At 24.9% G+C, this 13,130-nt stretch overlaps 1 protein-coding gene across 3 annotated transcripts in view; it reads left to right on the forward strand.

Moving 5' to 3' along the window:
• The window catches only part of LOC102681244 (LON peptidase N-terminal domain and RING finger protein 1), a 65,739-nt gene that overhangs the window by 51,908 nt on the left and 701 nt on the right, over positions 1-13,130 (forward strand). For all 3 annotated transcript variants that reach the window (XM_006617152.2, XM_006617153.2, XM_031511153.1), the window contains 6 exons: positions 2,494-2,691; positions 6,794-6,893; positions 8,012-8,211; positions 10,044-10,345; positions 11,708-11,915; positions 12,831-13,130. In XM_006617152.2, the coding sequence (XP_006617215.1) occupies positions 2,494-2,691; positions 6,794-6,893; positions 8,012-8,211; positions 10,044-10,345; positions 11,708-11,915; positions 12,831-13,130 (1,308 nt within the window). The remainder of the gene's footprint in view (positions 1-2,493; positions 2,692-6,793; positions 6,894-8,011; positions 8,212-10,043; positions 10,346-11,707; positions 11,916-12,830) is intronic.

The raw sequence follows: 13,130 nt of genomic DNA on the forward strand, positions 1-13,130 counted from the left end.
TCTTGAAATTAGAGAAAAATAAAAGAAAAATATATTTCTCAATTTTAAATTGGAATTGATAAATTATTTTCATTAAATCTATGATTAGAAAATTACGATTTTCAATTTTTTTTGATTTATTAAATTTAAAATTTTTTTCTTGTTATTTATCAATGTTGTGTAGATATTATTTAAAATTATTAATGAAATTAATTTTATTTTATTACTATTTTTATCTTAATTAATTATCTCTGAAATTTATTAAATTTGTAATAAATCAGTAAATAATGTTGTAAAACCAATAAAATTAAATTTATCTAAATTCTTTTTTTAATACTTTGTAATTAATAACTAATTTCAATTGTAGATTATTGCACATATAAATAATAAACGAGTATATAAATCAACTTTTTCTATAAGAATCGATGAAAAAAAAAAAAAATCGATTCTCAACTTCGAATAATAAAAATTCTTGTAGAAATTTATTTTTAGAGAAGTCGTAATGAAAACGAATCGTGCGATAAGAAATTTTTCGAAGAAGAACAAATTGAAATTGAATCTCAAATAAAAATTTGAAGAATTTATTCAGAAATCGTCTTAAAAATTTTTTTCAAAAAAATATAAGAGTTATCCTTTGAAAGAAATCAAAATTTTATTCCACAAATTGTATTATCGAAATAATATTTTCCACTAAAAAAAAAAAAAAAAAAAAGAAAAAAGAGAAATCGTAAGGAATATTAAATTTTCGAAATATTATTGATGTTTCATTGTACTTGAACTTGAATTTGCACTTAAACGAAATATACATAACATTTAACTGCCTTATAAATTAAGTATGAAGAGGTAATCACGCTCGATACGTTATTGCTGCGCAATTGATGTACATTGTTCGTACTTATAAGTTACCATTGATAATTATAGAACTGTTATTATATAATAGCCATTCTAGAAGTCGAAGTATTGTCATTTACATCGAGAAATTCTCACGTTCTATTATCACCTCGAGTGTAAACAAAATTTATCGTATACCCTAGTTACGATTCGCCAGAAAACGATATCCGATTGCTTCTTAAACGATCGTCAAATTAATTAAATCGAATCAATTAAAATCATCGATTTATTATAAAATCAATTAAAAATCATGATTTCGAACGGCTTATTCGTTTGTTTCGAATGTAATTCGAAGTGATGAGTAAATAAACGACTAAAAAAAAATAGTAATAACAAACGAGGATCAATGAATATACAAAATGTAAAATTTAATGATATATATATATTTTTTTTTGCTTATTTATGATAACAATTATTAAATATTTCTCTAGGCCAATATCTATGCGATGAAGGAGAATTTGAAGGCATTTATAATTATCAATTGTTAATTAAAACTCGTGATCAACTTGTTATTTCTGTTTATCTTTTATTGTTAATAATTGTTATAATTTATAAAATGTACGATTAAACATAGATTATTATCGTGATATAACATTCCAATGATGGCTATTAAAGAAGCTATTTTACTGAGATTAAAATTCTTTAAAATTTTATTTTAATTTTTTTTTTAGTATTTTTCTTGGAAAAGAAAGGAAAGAAATAAGAATTCTGAGTTTCAAGAAGTTTCATAAAAGTTTCGAGTTTCAATCCGTTTCTAATTTTTAACAATATATAAAAATTTGTACAGATTATTACGAACACCCTGTATATGTTTGGAAAACTTTCAAAACTTAAACAAAATTTCAAATCCATTCGTATCTTTTATCAAAAACTATTTCTCGTAGAATGTTATCGCAGATTATTAATATCTTACACATATTTTCCAAAGTTTCCAAACTTTCAGATTTAAATTTTAGATTTCGACATATCTTCAATTCTTATCAAAGATTATTTCTTTTTAAATACATAAGAAAAAATCGCAAAGATTATTTAATAGACACTCTATAGAAACTTCATTTTCACATTCAAGTTTCAGATTATTTAATTCTTACCAAACACTATTTCTCTCCAAATATATTTACGATTATATAAAAATTTGCATAGATTATTAACGAACATCTTATACAATCTAAAAAGTTTCGAGTATTAATCAAAAGTTTCGAATTAATTTTTATCAAAAAAAGCTATTTCTTCTTAAATGTAGTAAATAAATAAAAAATTTCACAAATTATTCACAATTATTAACAATATTTCACAATTATTAACAAAGATCCAATATATATTGTCGAAAGTTTCGACAAATTAATAAAAAAAATTATTTCTTCTCAAATAAATAAAAAATTATAAATTATTAACGAACACCCTCTATATATAAGTCACTTATTCAATTTGTAATCGAAACGCAATTGACATTGGTGCGTAATTTTTCGAAATGAACACGAGTTCCATTTGTATTGTAGAAACAGAATTTTTCTATTATGCAAATCCAATGATCCGTGGATCCTTGAACAACAATTAACGAACGAATTTACTGTTCCAAATCACATTACAATTACAAAAGATGTTGTTTGCTATTGTCTTCAGGTGCTGCACAAAGTGTTGTCGTCAGGACATCGTCGATATAGCCTCCTTCCATCACGTGCCCCTTACAATCTGACAGAGGGCGCATCGCGCACTAGAAGTCGCCACCAGTTGATTAATCCCAAGAGAAACCGGAGGGCGGCGTTCAATGCCTCCGACTGCGAGGACAACAGCAGCGGTGGCGAAGAGGAATTCACTCAGGTAAGAATTTTCTTTCTTTCTTCACTTATTTTAAATCACTTTGTGAAATACTACTATGTGAATTTATATTTAATGCTTCAAATTTAAATCTTTCACTCAAGTAAGAATTTTTTTCTTTTTTAGGTATTTTGAATTATTTTGTGAATATACGAAATGTATAGTGAATTTATATTTGATTCTTTAAATTTAAATTTTGTGATTTTGGAAAATTGATAATGTGATAATCCTGTTTATTTCTTCCAAAGAAATGAAAAATATAATAATCCTCCAAATGAAAATATGAAAAATTGTGATTTTGAGAGAATTTGTATGAATATCATAGATGGAACTCATCAGTTGAATTCAAATCAAATTTAGTAATATTGGAGTTTAAATCAAAATATGTTATTTGTGATTCTTAGAATAAAAATATGTTGAAAATATAATACTCAATATAAAAATCATAATGGAAATATAGAGAATATAGAATTCATAATGGAATCTTGAATTGAAAAATTGAAAAATTTTCTCGTTTTAAGAATTTAATAATACTGGAATTTAACTCAAAATATGTTGTAATAGAAATTATAGTGGAAACCAAATGTAGAGAATATAGAACTCAATGTATATAATGGAATTTAAATTAAAATTTTGTAATTTTGAGAATATGAAAAAAAATATATAAATAAATTCTTATACTGAAGTGATTTTGGGATTTGATAATGTGTTAAAAATATAATAAATTTATATTAAATTTTTAATTAAAATTGCAAGAATGTACTCATGCTGGATTTTTCAAATCAAATCAAAGTAATACTTGACTTTTTAATTTTGAGGATGTATCAATTTTATTGGATGATTGTAAGATATCTGTAATTATATTTTTTGAGTCATGATTTTTTTTTTAAAACAAGTTAAATAATTATGAATTTTAAGTTTGACAAATTCTAATTCTAATTCTAATTCTAAGTTAATATTAAATAAATTTAATAGTAAAACAAATTATTGTTGTAAAGAATGTTTTTAATATTTGGGATGAATATTCTTGTAAAATAGACTAATATATAAACTAATATTAGATAGACTAATATTAATAGATAATATATGGACTAATATTTCCAGTATTTGAATATAAAATTTTAATATCTATATAGATAGATATTTTGAAGATTTTGTAAAAATTATATAACCATAAAATAAAACGAATAATATAATAGATAAGAAAATACGTAATAACTGGTAATAGAAACTTTGAGAGAAAAAAAGTTTAAAATTTTTTAGAAACTGCTTACAAAAAGAATATTTAAAATTTGATATTTTATTAACGCTCTGTGTGATTAACGCTCTATGTGATTACATACAAGAAATGACATAATATTATGATAATTATCGAAGAATGCTTATAAATTATCAAATTTAACAAGAAATTAATCGCAATTCTAAATTCGAATTATCTTATAGTAAAAATGTTTGAAAATTACAATTATTATTATTTTATTTTTTTGTTTTGCATATGTGTTAATACGATTTACATTTTTTTAAAATAAAACAAGAAATCCAAATCCGTGAAAAAATGAAAAAGAAAAAAATATAAATGGATAATTAACTCGAATTGCACAATAATTTTATTCTCCATTCGAAAAGATTGTTCATTTACGTAACATGTTTTAGACATTACATTCCTTTTAATACAGAGTAGTTATACTTATATACCGTGATAACTGAATAACCGTTTTAAAAGTGACATCATCATTCAGGTACAATTTCATGCTGACTTCGATGCTACTGCAATTAATTTATCAAATCATTTCATTCTCCTCTTGTTACATATATATTCATCACTTGTAAAATTCTGATCAATCGTCTTCTCATGGACATTAAAGATAAACAAAAGAATGTGATATAATTAAAAAAAAAAAAAAGAAAAAGAAAGATAATTTAATTCTTCTCAAAATTCTTCATCTTCAATTTTCCAATAATGATTTTTTCAATTTTGAATTTTCCAATTATCATAAGATAAATTATTCGAAATTCTTGATTTCTGATTTTTCAATGATATAATTAAAAAAAAAAAAAAAAAAAAAAAAGAAAGAAATTTAATTTTTTCCCAAAATTCTTCATTTTCAATTTTCCAAAAATGATTTTTTCAATTTTGAATTTTCCAATTATCATAAGAAAAATTATTCGAAATTCTTGATTTCTGATTTTTCAATGATAAAATTAAAAAAAAAAAAAAAAAAAAGAAAGAAATTTAATTTTTTCCCAAAATTCTTCATTTTCAATTTTCCAAAAATGATTTTTTCAATTTTGAATTTTCCAATTATCATAAGAAAAATTATTCGAAATTCTTGATTTCTGATTTTTCAATGATATAATTAAAAAAAAAAAAAAAAAAGAAAGAACAATTGATTACAATTTTTCCAAATTACGAATTTTTTAATTCGTAAATAATTTAATTTATTTCTCAAAATTGATCTCTAATTTAATTCCTCCTTCTTTTATTTAAAGTGATTTTAAATTGTCGACCAATTAATTACAAGCGAACAATCAACTTAATCGCACGAACGAACAAAGTAAATATCAAAGAACGAAGTACTTAATCACCATTTAATCTCAGAAAAGAACAATTACAATTGTTTAATTCAACACGCATTTTCTTTTTCTTTTTCAAATGACACGACACGAACAATCATATCCCAGATTATACTCTTCAGTTGTTCTGATCAAGTCACTTTTTTGTTTTGTTTCCAGAAGATTACTGTAGTTGCCCGTTTCTAAGTCACGTGTACAATGTATAATACGCGCGGAAGGAAGTATGTGATTAAAGATCAATTTGCAATTATTATAGATCAATAGAAATACGGATATATCGAAGCTATAATAAGCAGCTAGTTGATTGGAATTTATATAAATCCGACGTTTCAATTATCTATCAATCTTGCGGCCAGAATAATGAGCCCAGTTCGTTAACCAATAATCGCATGTCATGTTTAATTACAAATCAGAGTCTCGAATTTTCTCTTTCTATTGTTCTTATTTCTAAACTCCTATCTATCTTATTTCGTTTTTAATACTCTTGGATACGTATTTTGTAATTTAATAGAGGAATTGAATAGAAGATGAAATAAGTTAGGTTAGATTAGTTAGATAAGCAATAATATATTTAATTACAAATCTTTTTGCTTTCTATTATTTTTATTTTTAGACTTTGAAATTTTATTTTATTTCTCTTTTAATATGTTTGGATTACAGAATTAATATTATATACATTTTGGACAAGTATTTTATAATATATACTTAATAGGGAAATGAATATAGAGTGAAAGTAAGGTAAGGTTAAATTTGTTATGATAACTATAAGTTAGATAATAGAAATTTTATCTTAATTATCCTTTAATATGTTTAGATATGTATTTTATAATAACTTAATAGGTAAATACTTAAAAGAGAGTAATAGTTAGCTAACCAATAATCCTTATATGATTACAAATCATTTGGTTGTGTTTACAATATATATAAAATTCTTTAATCTTATTTTTATATTAAAATTATTAAAAAACCGATACAAATAAATAATAAGAAAAATTATTAAAAATATCAAATATTAAATTACACTAAAATTTAATTATTTATAGTAAGAAATTAATTTATTATTTATAAGAAAAGTATATTTATGTAATATATTTATAAATAAAAAAATATAGATTTATAAATATATTTATATAATAAGAAAGTGTAAGAAAAATTATTAAAAAAGTGAAGAACCAAATTGAAAATTAAAATTTATTATTTTTATAAAAAATATATAACAAAAATATAAATTTTTATATTATTAGATGAACAATTAAAGAATAATCGAAATCTTCGATTGTAAACGCGAACAACAATGTAATTGCAATGATGAGATGGAAAAGAAGCGAAACGAAATATCGAAGAATTAGGTTTCAAACAGATTTTATGGTTGCGTAACTGGTAATCCATTAAACGTTACGCAATAACTTCAGGTCGTCTCGAATAAAGATGAATTGTATTTCAAAGAAAGGATCCCTCTAATCGTGTCAATCCTAATAATTTTAGATTAAAGTTCGCGTTTAATCCAATTATGCTTGTTGATTCATTGCAGACTGTTAGCAGAAGGCTCCTGTCAACCACAGCCCCACAAAACAACGTGAAGCTCCAGGCTGGCCTAGATCGTCTCTACCAAGACATTGAAAAGCTGAAAAGTAAGTTGAAAAAATTTAAAAATTGCAATCTGTATTACAATATAATATAAATTTAAATTTGAAATTTTTTTTTGAATATTATACAATAATATAAATAAAAATAATTAAAGTGAAAAATAGTAATATAAATAGAAATATTTATTTATGGATACCTTTATATATATATGAATAATATTATTAGTTAGTGAATATGATTTAATACAAATAATAATATTATTCATATAACGATATCCATTAAATAGAAATGGATAAAAAACATCTATTTAGAAGTAAAAAATATAATTTATATTATTTATTATTATTATACAATAATATTTATTTCAAATAAACAAAAGTGGATTTAAACATTCGTTTTAGTAATTTTATAATAATCGTTTTATTATTAATTTATATACTCAATGTTTGATAGATTATATAATATTTTACGTTGAATCAAATATTATTTGAATTTTTTTTTGCAAATGTACTTTCTTAAATATGTTTCTTATAAGAATTCAATTTCAACCTGAAAAGGTTACCCGATTAAATTTTATCTGACATTTAGTATTAATAACCACGTTGCACCATGATATGCGAGGCTGAATACGTGCCATTGATAAACAAATCGACGAAGCTACTTAAAAGTAAAGTTCATTCAATATTCTCGTGCAACACGAGAGATCTCTTTCATTTAATTTCTGCTGATCTTATTAATTAATAACGTTTTCAGTTTCTTATTCACTATCAAATCAAATTAATTTTTATTATGTCTATCCAATTGAACATTCAAAGATGCATTTATCTCTAAATTTGTCTTATTGTTAATTCTTTCGAATTTTTAGAATTCAACTTTTTCTAATTAATTAGTAGAAAAATCTTTCGTTTTCATCTGATTTCTAAATTTCTCTTTTTTATTTATCAAATGAGAGAAATGAGTGAAATATAGGTTAAGTAAATCTTTCGTTTTTAATTTCTAAATTTTTCTTAATTCATAAAATTATTTCAATTATTTTGAAATCATATTTCTAAAATTGTTTCAATATTATTTTAAAATTTTAAATTATGTAATATAAGTTAATATTATTGAGTTGTAAATACATATTGATTGCAATGATTTTTGTTATTGTTACTTTTCATAGGACTCGAAACAAGATCCGCCGAGATTCTCCTTCCGCCTCTTTCCGGTGGTACAGCCGGTGAATTGGACTGCATCTTGTGTTGTCGACTCTTATGGAAACCCGTAACAACTCCATGCGGACATACGTATTGTTGGATGTGTTTGGATCGCTGCTTGGATTATTCCTCGGCCTGTCCTTTATGCGTCACTTCACTTGCCGATGTAAGTATAATAATATATCTAAAAATAATGAATTAAATATCTTTTAAAAATTTGTATTTGAAGAATAGACAATTTGTATAATGTTAATTCGTTATTATTTTACAATCAACATGACGGCCGATGATACGGCGATACTAACGCCACTAACGTGATTATTAAATACTAATGTCCTAATATGTTTTTACTTTCTCACATTTCAAATATTCAAATTTTCAAAGCTTTAATTATAATATCGAATAATAAAATAAAAATTGAATAAAAATTATATAATAAAAAATATTAGTAGATAAAATAATCGAACAAGAAATATATATTTCTGCATAACGAAATTTCTAATTATCGTGATAAAATAGTTAATTCTAGTATATGTATACATGTAATCGTTAATAAGACGAGAAGTTAATTTTGAACTACAATATTTCGTGGAAGAAGAGAGAACACCTGCCCATAAATGAGATATAATGTTTCTTAGCGGTTAATGATGCAGCAGATTGAAATGATTATTGTTTGTGGTCGCTATGGCTGCTCCGTTAGGAGCTTCCGCGTTCGTGCTTTGTCATTACCAATTGTCTCTGCGAGCATCATCGTTAATCACGTTAAATAAATTTTGCGGCTTGCAATCCCGTATCTTTCACGTAACCCTTCCTCGTATCGTGTTACATTATTATGCAACGCTTTGTGACCGTTACTCTCGTGCAATCCTGTTTTTCTCTTTTTCCTTCCTTCTAATCTTTCTTTCATCTTTACCATCTGTAGTTAAAAGTTGATAAATTTAATTCCTTTTATTATAATATAAATTTTAAACAAACTATTCTTATTAATTTTAAGGAAAGAAAAACACTATGAACGTGTCTTAATTTTCAATATATAATATTATTATTGTAGGCAATAAATATATTGTGCTTCTTTATTGGACATCTATAATTTTCTAATTTAATGAATTGTAATTTTTTAGAGATACATGTTAAACTTATACATGTTAAGAATATAATGCTTTTTTGTAAAGATAAATTTGTTAGTTATTATTAATAATAATATAATTTCTTATATATTCATACATAATAATGTTTTTAACAATTTCAGACTTAGTTTAATTGATTATAATATTAAACATACTTCTATGAATACTTCTTTAAAACGTTCAATTACATTATGTAATGATAATATAATTTTTTATATATTTTCAAATATAAATATACACCAATCTTTCCAACATCAAACTCCTTATTTCAATTCCAATTACAAAATCAAACATATTTCTATATTACATTTCTTTTCAACTTTCAATTGCATTATTAACGATATTATAATCTTTCATATATTTTCAAACACAGAAACGTTTCCTCAAACTTTAATTATATACAAATTTGAATACACTCTTATATAAGACTCATTTGAAGTAATTTGATTGCGTTACTAACGACGATCTAATCTCTTATATATTCTTAAACAGCAAGCAAAAACAATGTCTTCAACAATTTCAAATTTACTTCAATCACTTATACATTACACATATTTCCTTTCAACTGCAATACTAATATCAATTCCAACCTTTTACATATTCTCAAACACAAACATATCAATATTTCCAACAATTCTAAATTTTAATCAATCAAACAAACATATTATTCTCTCAATTATCTATTCTCTTAAAATTCAATTACTAACGACGATTTCTCAAAATAGATAATTTCGAAAAGCTTCAATAGATGAAAGTAGAATTTTGCGAGAAATTGTGAAAATGTCACGAATCCTTGGCAGGAGAAGGGAACCTCTTGAAAAGGACGACGAAGCTTCTGCTCGGCTTAGCGAAATATCTTTTTTTTTTCCAGTATTTGGCCAGCAGCCAGAAGACAGTGACGGATTTCATAGAAAGGGCTTTGAAAACGGTTGCACCCGTGGAATACGCCTCGAGGGCAGCCAGCCACCGACTAGAGCTCGTCCAAGGACTTGGCCTTCTGGGTAGTGAGCAGATCGCTGTTTTCGTTTGCACCACAGCATTTCCATGTGTCGCATGTCCGTTGTTCGTGTACGAGCCGAGATACAGGTTGATGGTGAGGAGATGCGTGGAGAGCGGTGTCCGCCAGTTTGGTATCGCTGCATGTATTAACCGAGAGGCTACAGGGACCAGAAGGTAATTTTCCTTTGAAATTTTAGTTTGAAGTTTGTTTATGGGAATATATTTGACACAATTTGACACATTAATAAATATAATTGAAAAATATATTATTTATATAAGAAATAGTGCCAGATTTTTTTAATAAATTGGTTCTATAGTTTTTGAATAATTGTCACAATCATCTTTGAAATTTAAATTTTATAAAATTCATTTAAAAATTAATTTTGTTTTCATATTCAAATAAAATGTATGTAAAATTTAGTTATAATGGATTGTATGAATATTTATATGTAAAGAAATTATTTATTACAGATAAATTTATAAAATGTTAGATACAATAATAATTATACTTTTTTAAACAAAATATAGGATTAATGTTTTATAGTATATATCTCTATTAATAGAATCTTTATAATTTCATTTACATGGACTTACATAAATAATTTGTGACAAGATTAAGTTAAATTAGGATCATTAATGTTTTAATCTTTATAGATGTATGTCTCCCTTTGATAGAATTTATAAAGCTTTATTTACATAAATCTATTAAGAATTAAGTAGTTTATATAATAAAAATCATATAATAGGAATTCTTTAATTTTTTTCTAGTTTTTTTGTATAAATAACTAAAATCATATATTTAAATAAATTACATAGCGTGTTAATTTATTTTGTTCATACAGAATTCGCATAATTGGATACTGATGAAAATTTCAGCAAATGAAATTGTGACCATGAAATATGCTAGTTGATGTAATATGCTAGCCTGATTGTATGAAATCTTTAAATGTTTTTTGTCAACTTTCGATATTTCCATATTTTATTATATTTTATTCATCAATATTTATATTTTTAATTATAATGAAATTCATCCATTATAATTTATTGTGTCTAAAATAGTATATTTGAAATTAAAATAAAGATTAAAAAAGTATTTAAAATTCTAATAGATTGTATATTTCATCCTAGATATTTAATTCCAAAATATTATTCTTAATAATAAATCATCATCTGCAGACTATTATAAAATATTCTATTATATTATATCACACAAATAAATATTTCTTCTTAAAAATAAGAAAAAAAAAAATTGTTTTTCGTTCGAAACAATTTAAAATTTATGTTTTCATTAACGAAGATGTTGAAACTACTCGATCGTGAATCATCGTCTGTGTATTTCGTACGAAGACAATAATTTATAACGACCGCTAATGCTCTCGAAATATCTTTCCACATTCCTAAATGTTAAAAAATTCAGTTTTAATAACGATTTCTAGAACAATCATTTAAATTTAAAAAAAGATAAGATATTGTTAAATAAAAAAGCAAAAAAAAAAAAACAAAAATAAAATTATTCAATATTTTTGTTTATACCAGATATGCGGAATATGGAACCATGCTTGAGATTCGAGATAGAGTGTTGCTAAAAGATGGCTGCAGCATTTTGAGTACAGTTGGTGGAAGAAGATTCAGAGTTCTCTCTGGAGGGGAAAAGGATGGTTATGATACAGCTCAAGTAGAGTTCCTCAGGGATACGATGGTTCAGGATGATCAATTGTTGAATCTTCTAGAGTTGCACGACAAGGTAAGATGTCAATGACATTTAAATATTATATACTTTGTATTCATTGATAAGATATTTCGATGAGATATAGCGACACACTCTCACTTGTATGATGCTTTGGATATAAAACACATAATGGCACAATATTATTTATACGATGCTATTGACAAAATATCTCGTGTGTTTTTTTTTTCTTTTATTAATCTTAACTTCTTCTATATGATTGTCGATTTTAGTCGATAGCCATCGAATGAATACACTGCACATGCAATATATATGATTGATAATCGACTTTTCGATCGATCGACTTTATGACTAATTGACTTCAGCATGCAATGTTTAGTATACTTGCGCAGCGCAGCAGAGCTCTGTATCGAAGAGGTTAGAAAATGAAATCTTGATAAATTCGTGTAATTTTTAAATTTGCTAATGATAATTTAAAGTTTGTTATACTTTCAAAAACAAATCTATATTTTTATGTGAAATAATATTTAATTACTGTAAATATATATACGATTATTAGAAATTGAAAATTTGAAATTTTTGGAAATTGCATTGCAAGATATTTCATCGTTTGTGACCAAACTTTTAATTAATTGTTATTTGTGTTATTATCAATGTTAAAATATAATGTTTATTAATAAATTAACGATTTTCATCATGATGATATTCGTTTAAATTTTATATTTTGCAATTTTTATTACTAAAATTATTATTACTTTTTCTCCTATTCTTTTTTAATTTACCATCGATTAATTATACAAATTTCACATGAATATTACTATTTCTAAATAAGGATTCTCTTTTCTTAAATCTTTTTACCATCGATCATTTATTCACACCGCTCGACTAAATTTTATATTTTATAATCTTTCATATTATTCCTTTTCCAATTCACCAATTGCACAAATACACGATAAAAATTACTATTCCCAGGTGAGAACGAAAGGCAGAAGATGGTGGGATACGGTATCGTTATCTCAGCAATTGGAAATCCAGCGAGTATTCGGTCGAATGCCAGACACGGAGGAGGATTGGCCACGTTTACCTGATGGCCCATCGTGGACATGGTGGTTATTAGCTATATTGCCGCTTGGCCCACAGTTGCAAGTGGGAATTGTGGGCACCACAAGCCTAGAGAAGAGATTAAGAGCCATTGAGAAGACTCTGGATCACATGGAGCAGAGGCAATTGACCGTGGCTCCTGCCACTTCCGAGGAAACGACTACTTCCTCC

The sequence above is a fragment of the Apis dorsata genome, unplaced genomic scaffold, assembly GCF_000469605.1.
Source record: "Apis dorsata unplaced genomic scaffold, Apis dorsata 1.3 scaffold_293, whole genome shotgun sequence".
NCBI classification, from domain to species: Eukaryota; Metazoa; Arthropoda; class Insecta; order Hymenoptera; family Apidae; genus Apis; species Apis dorsata.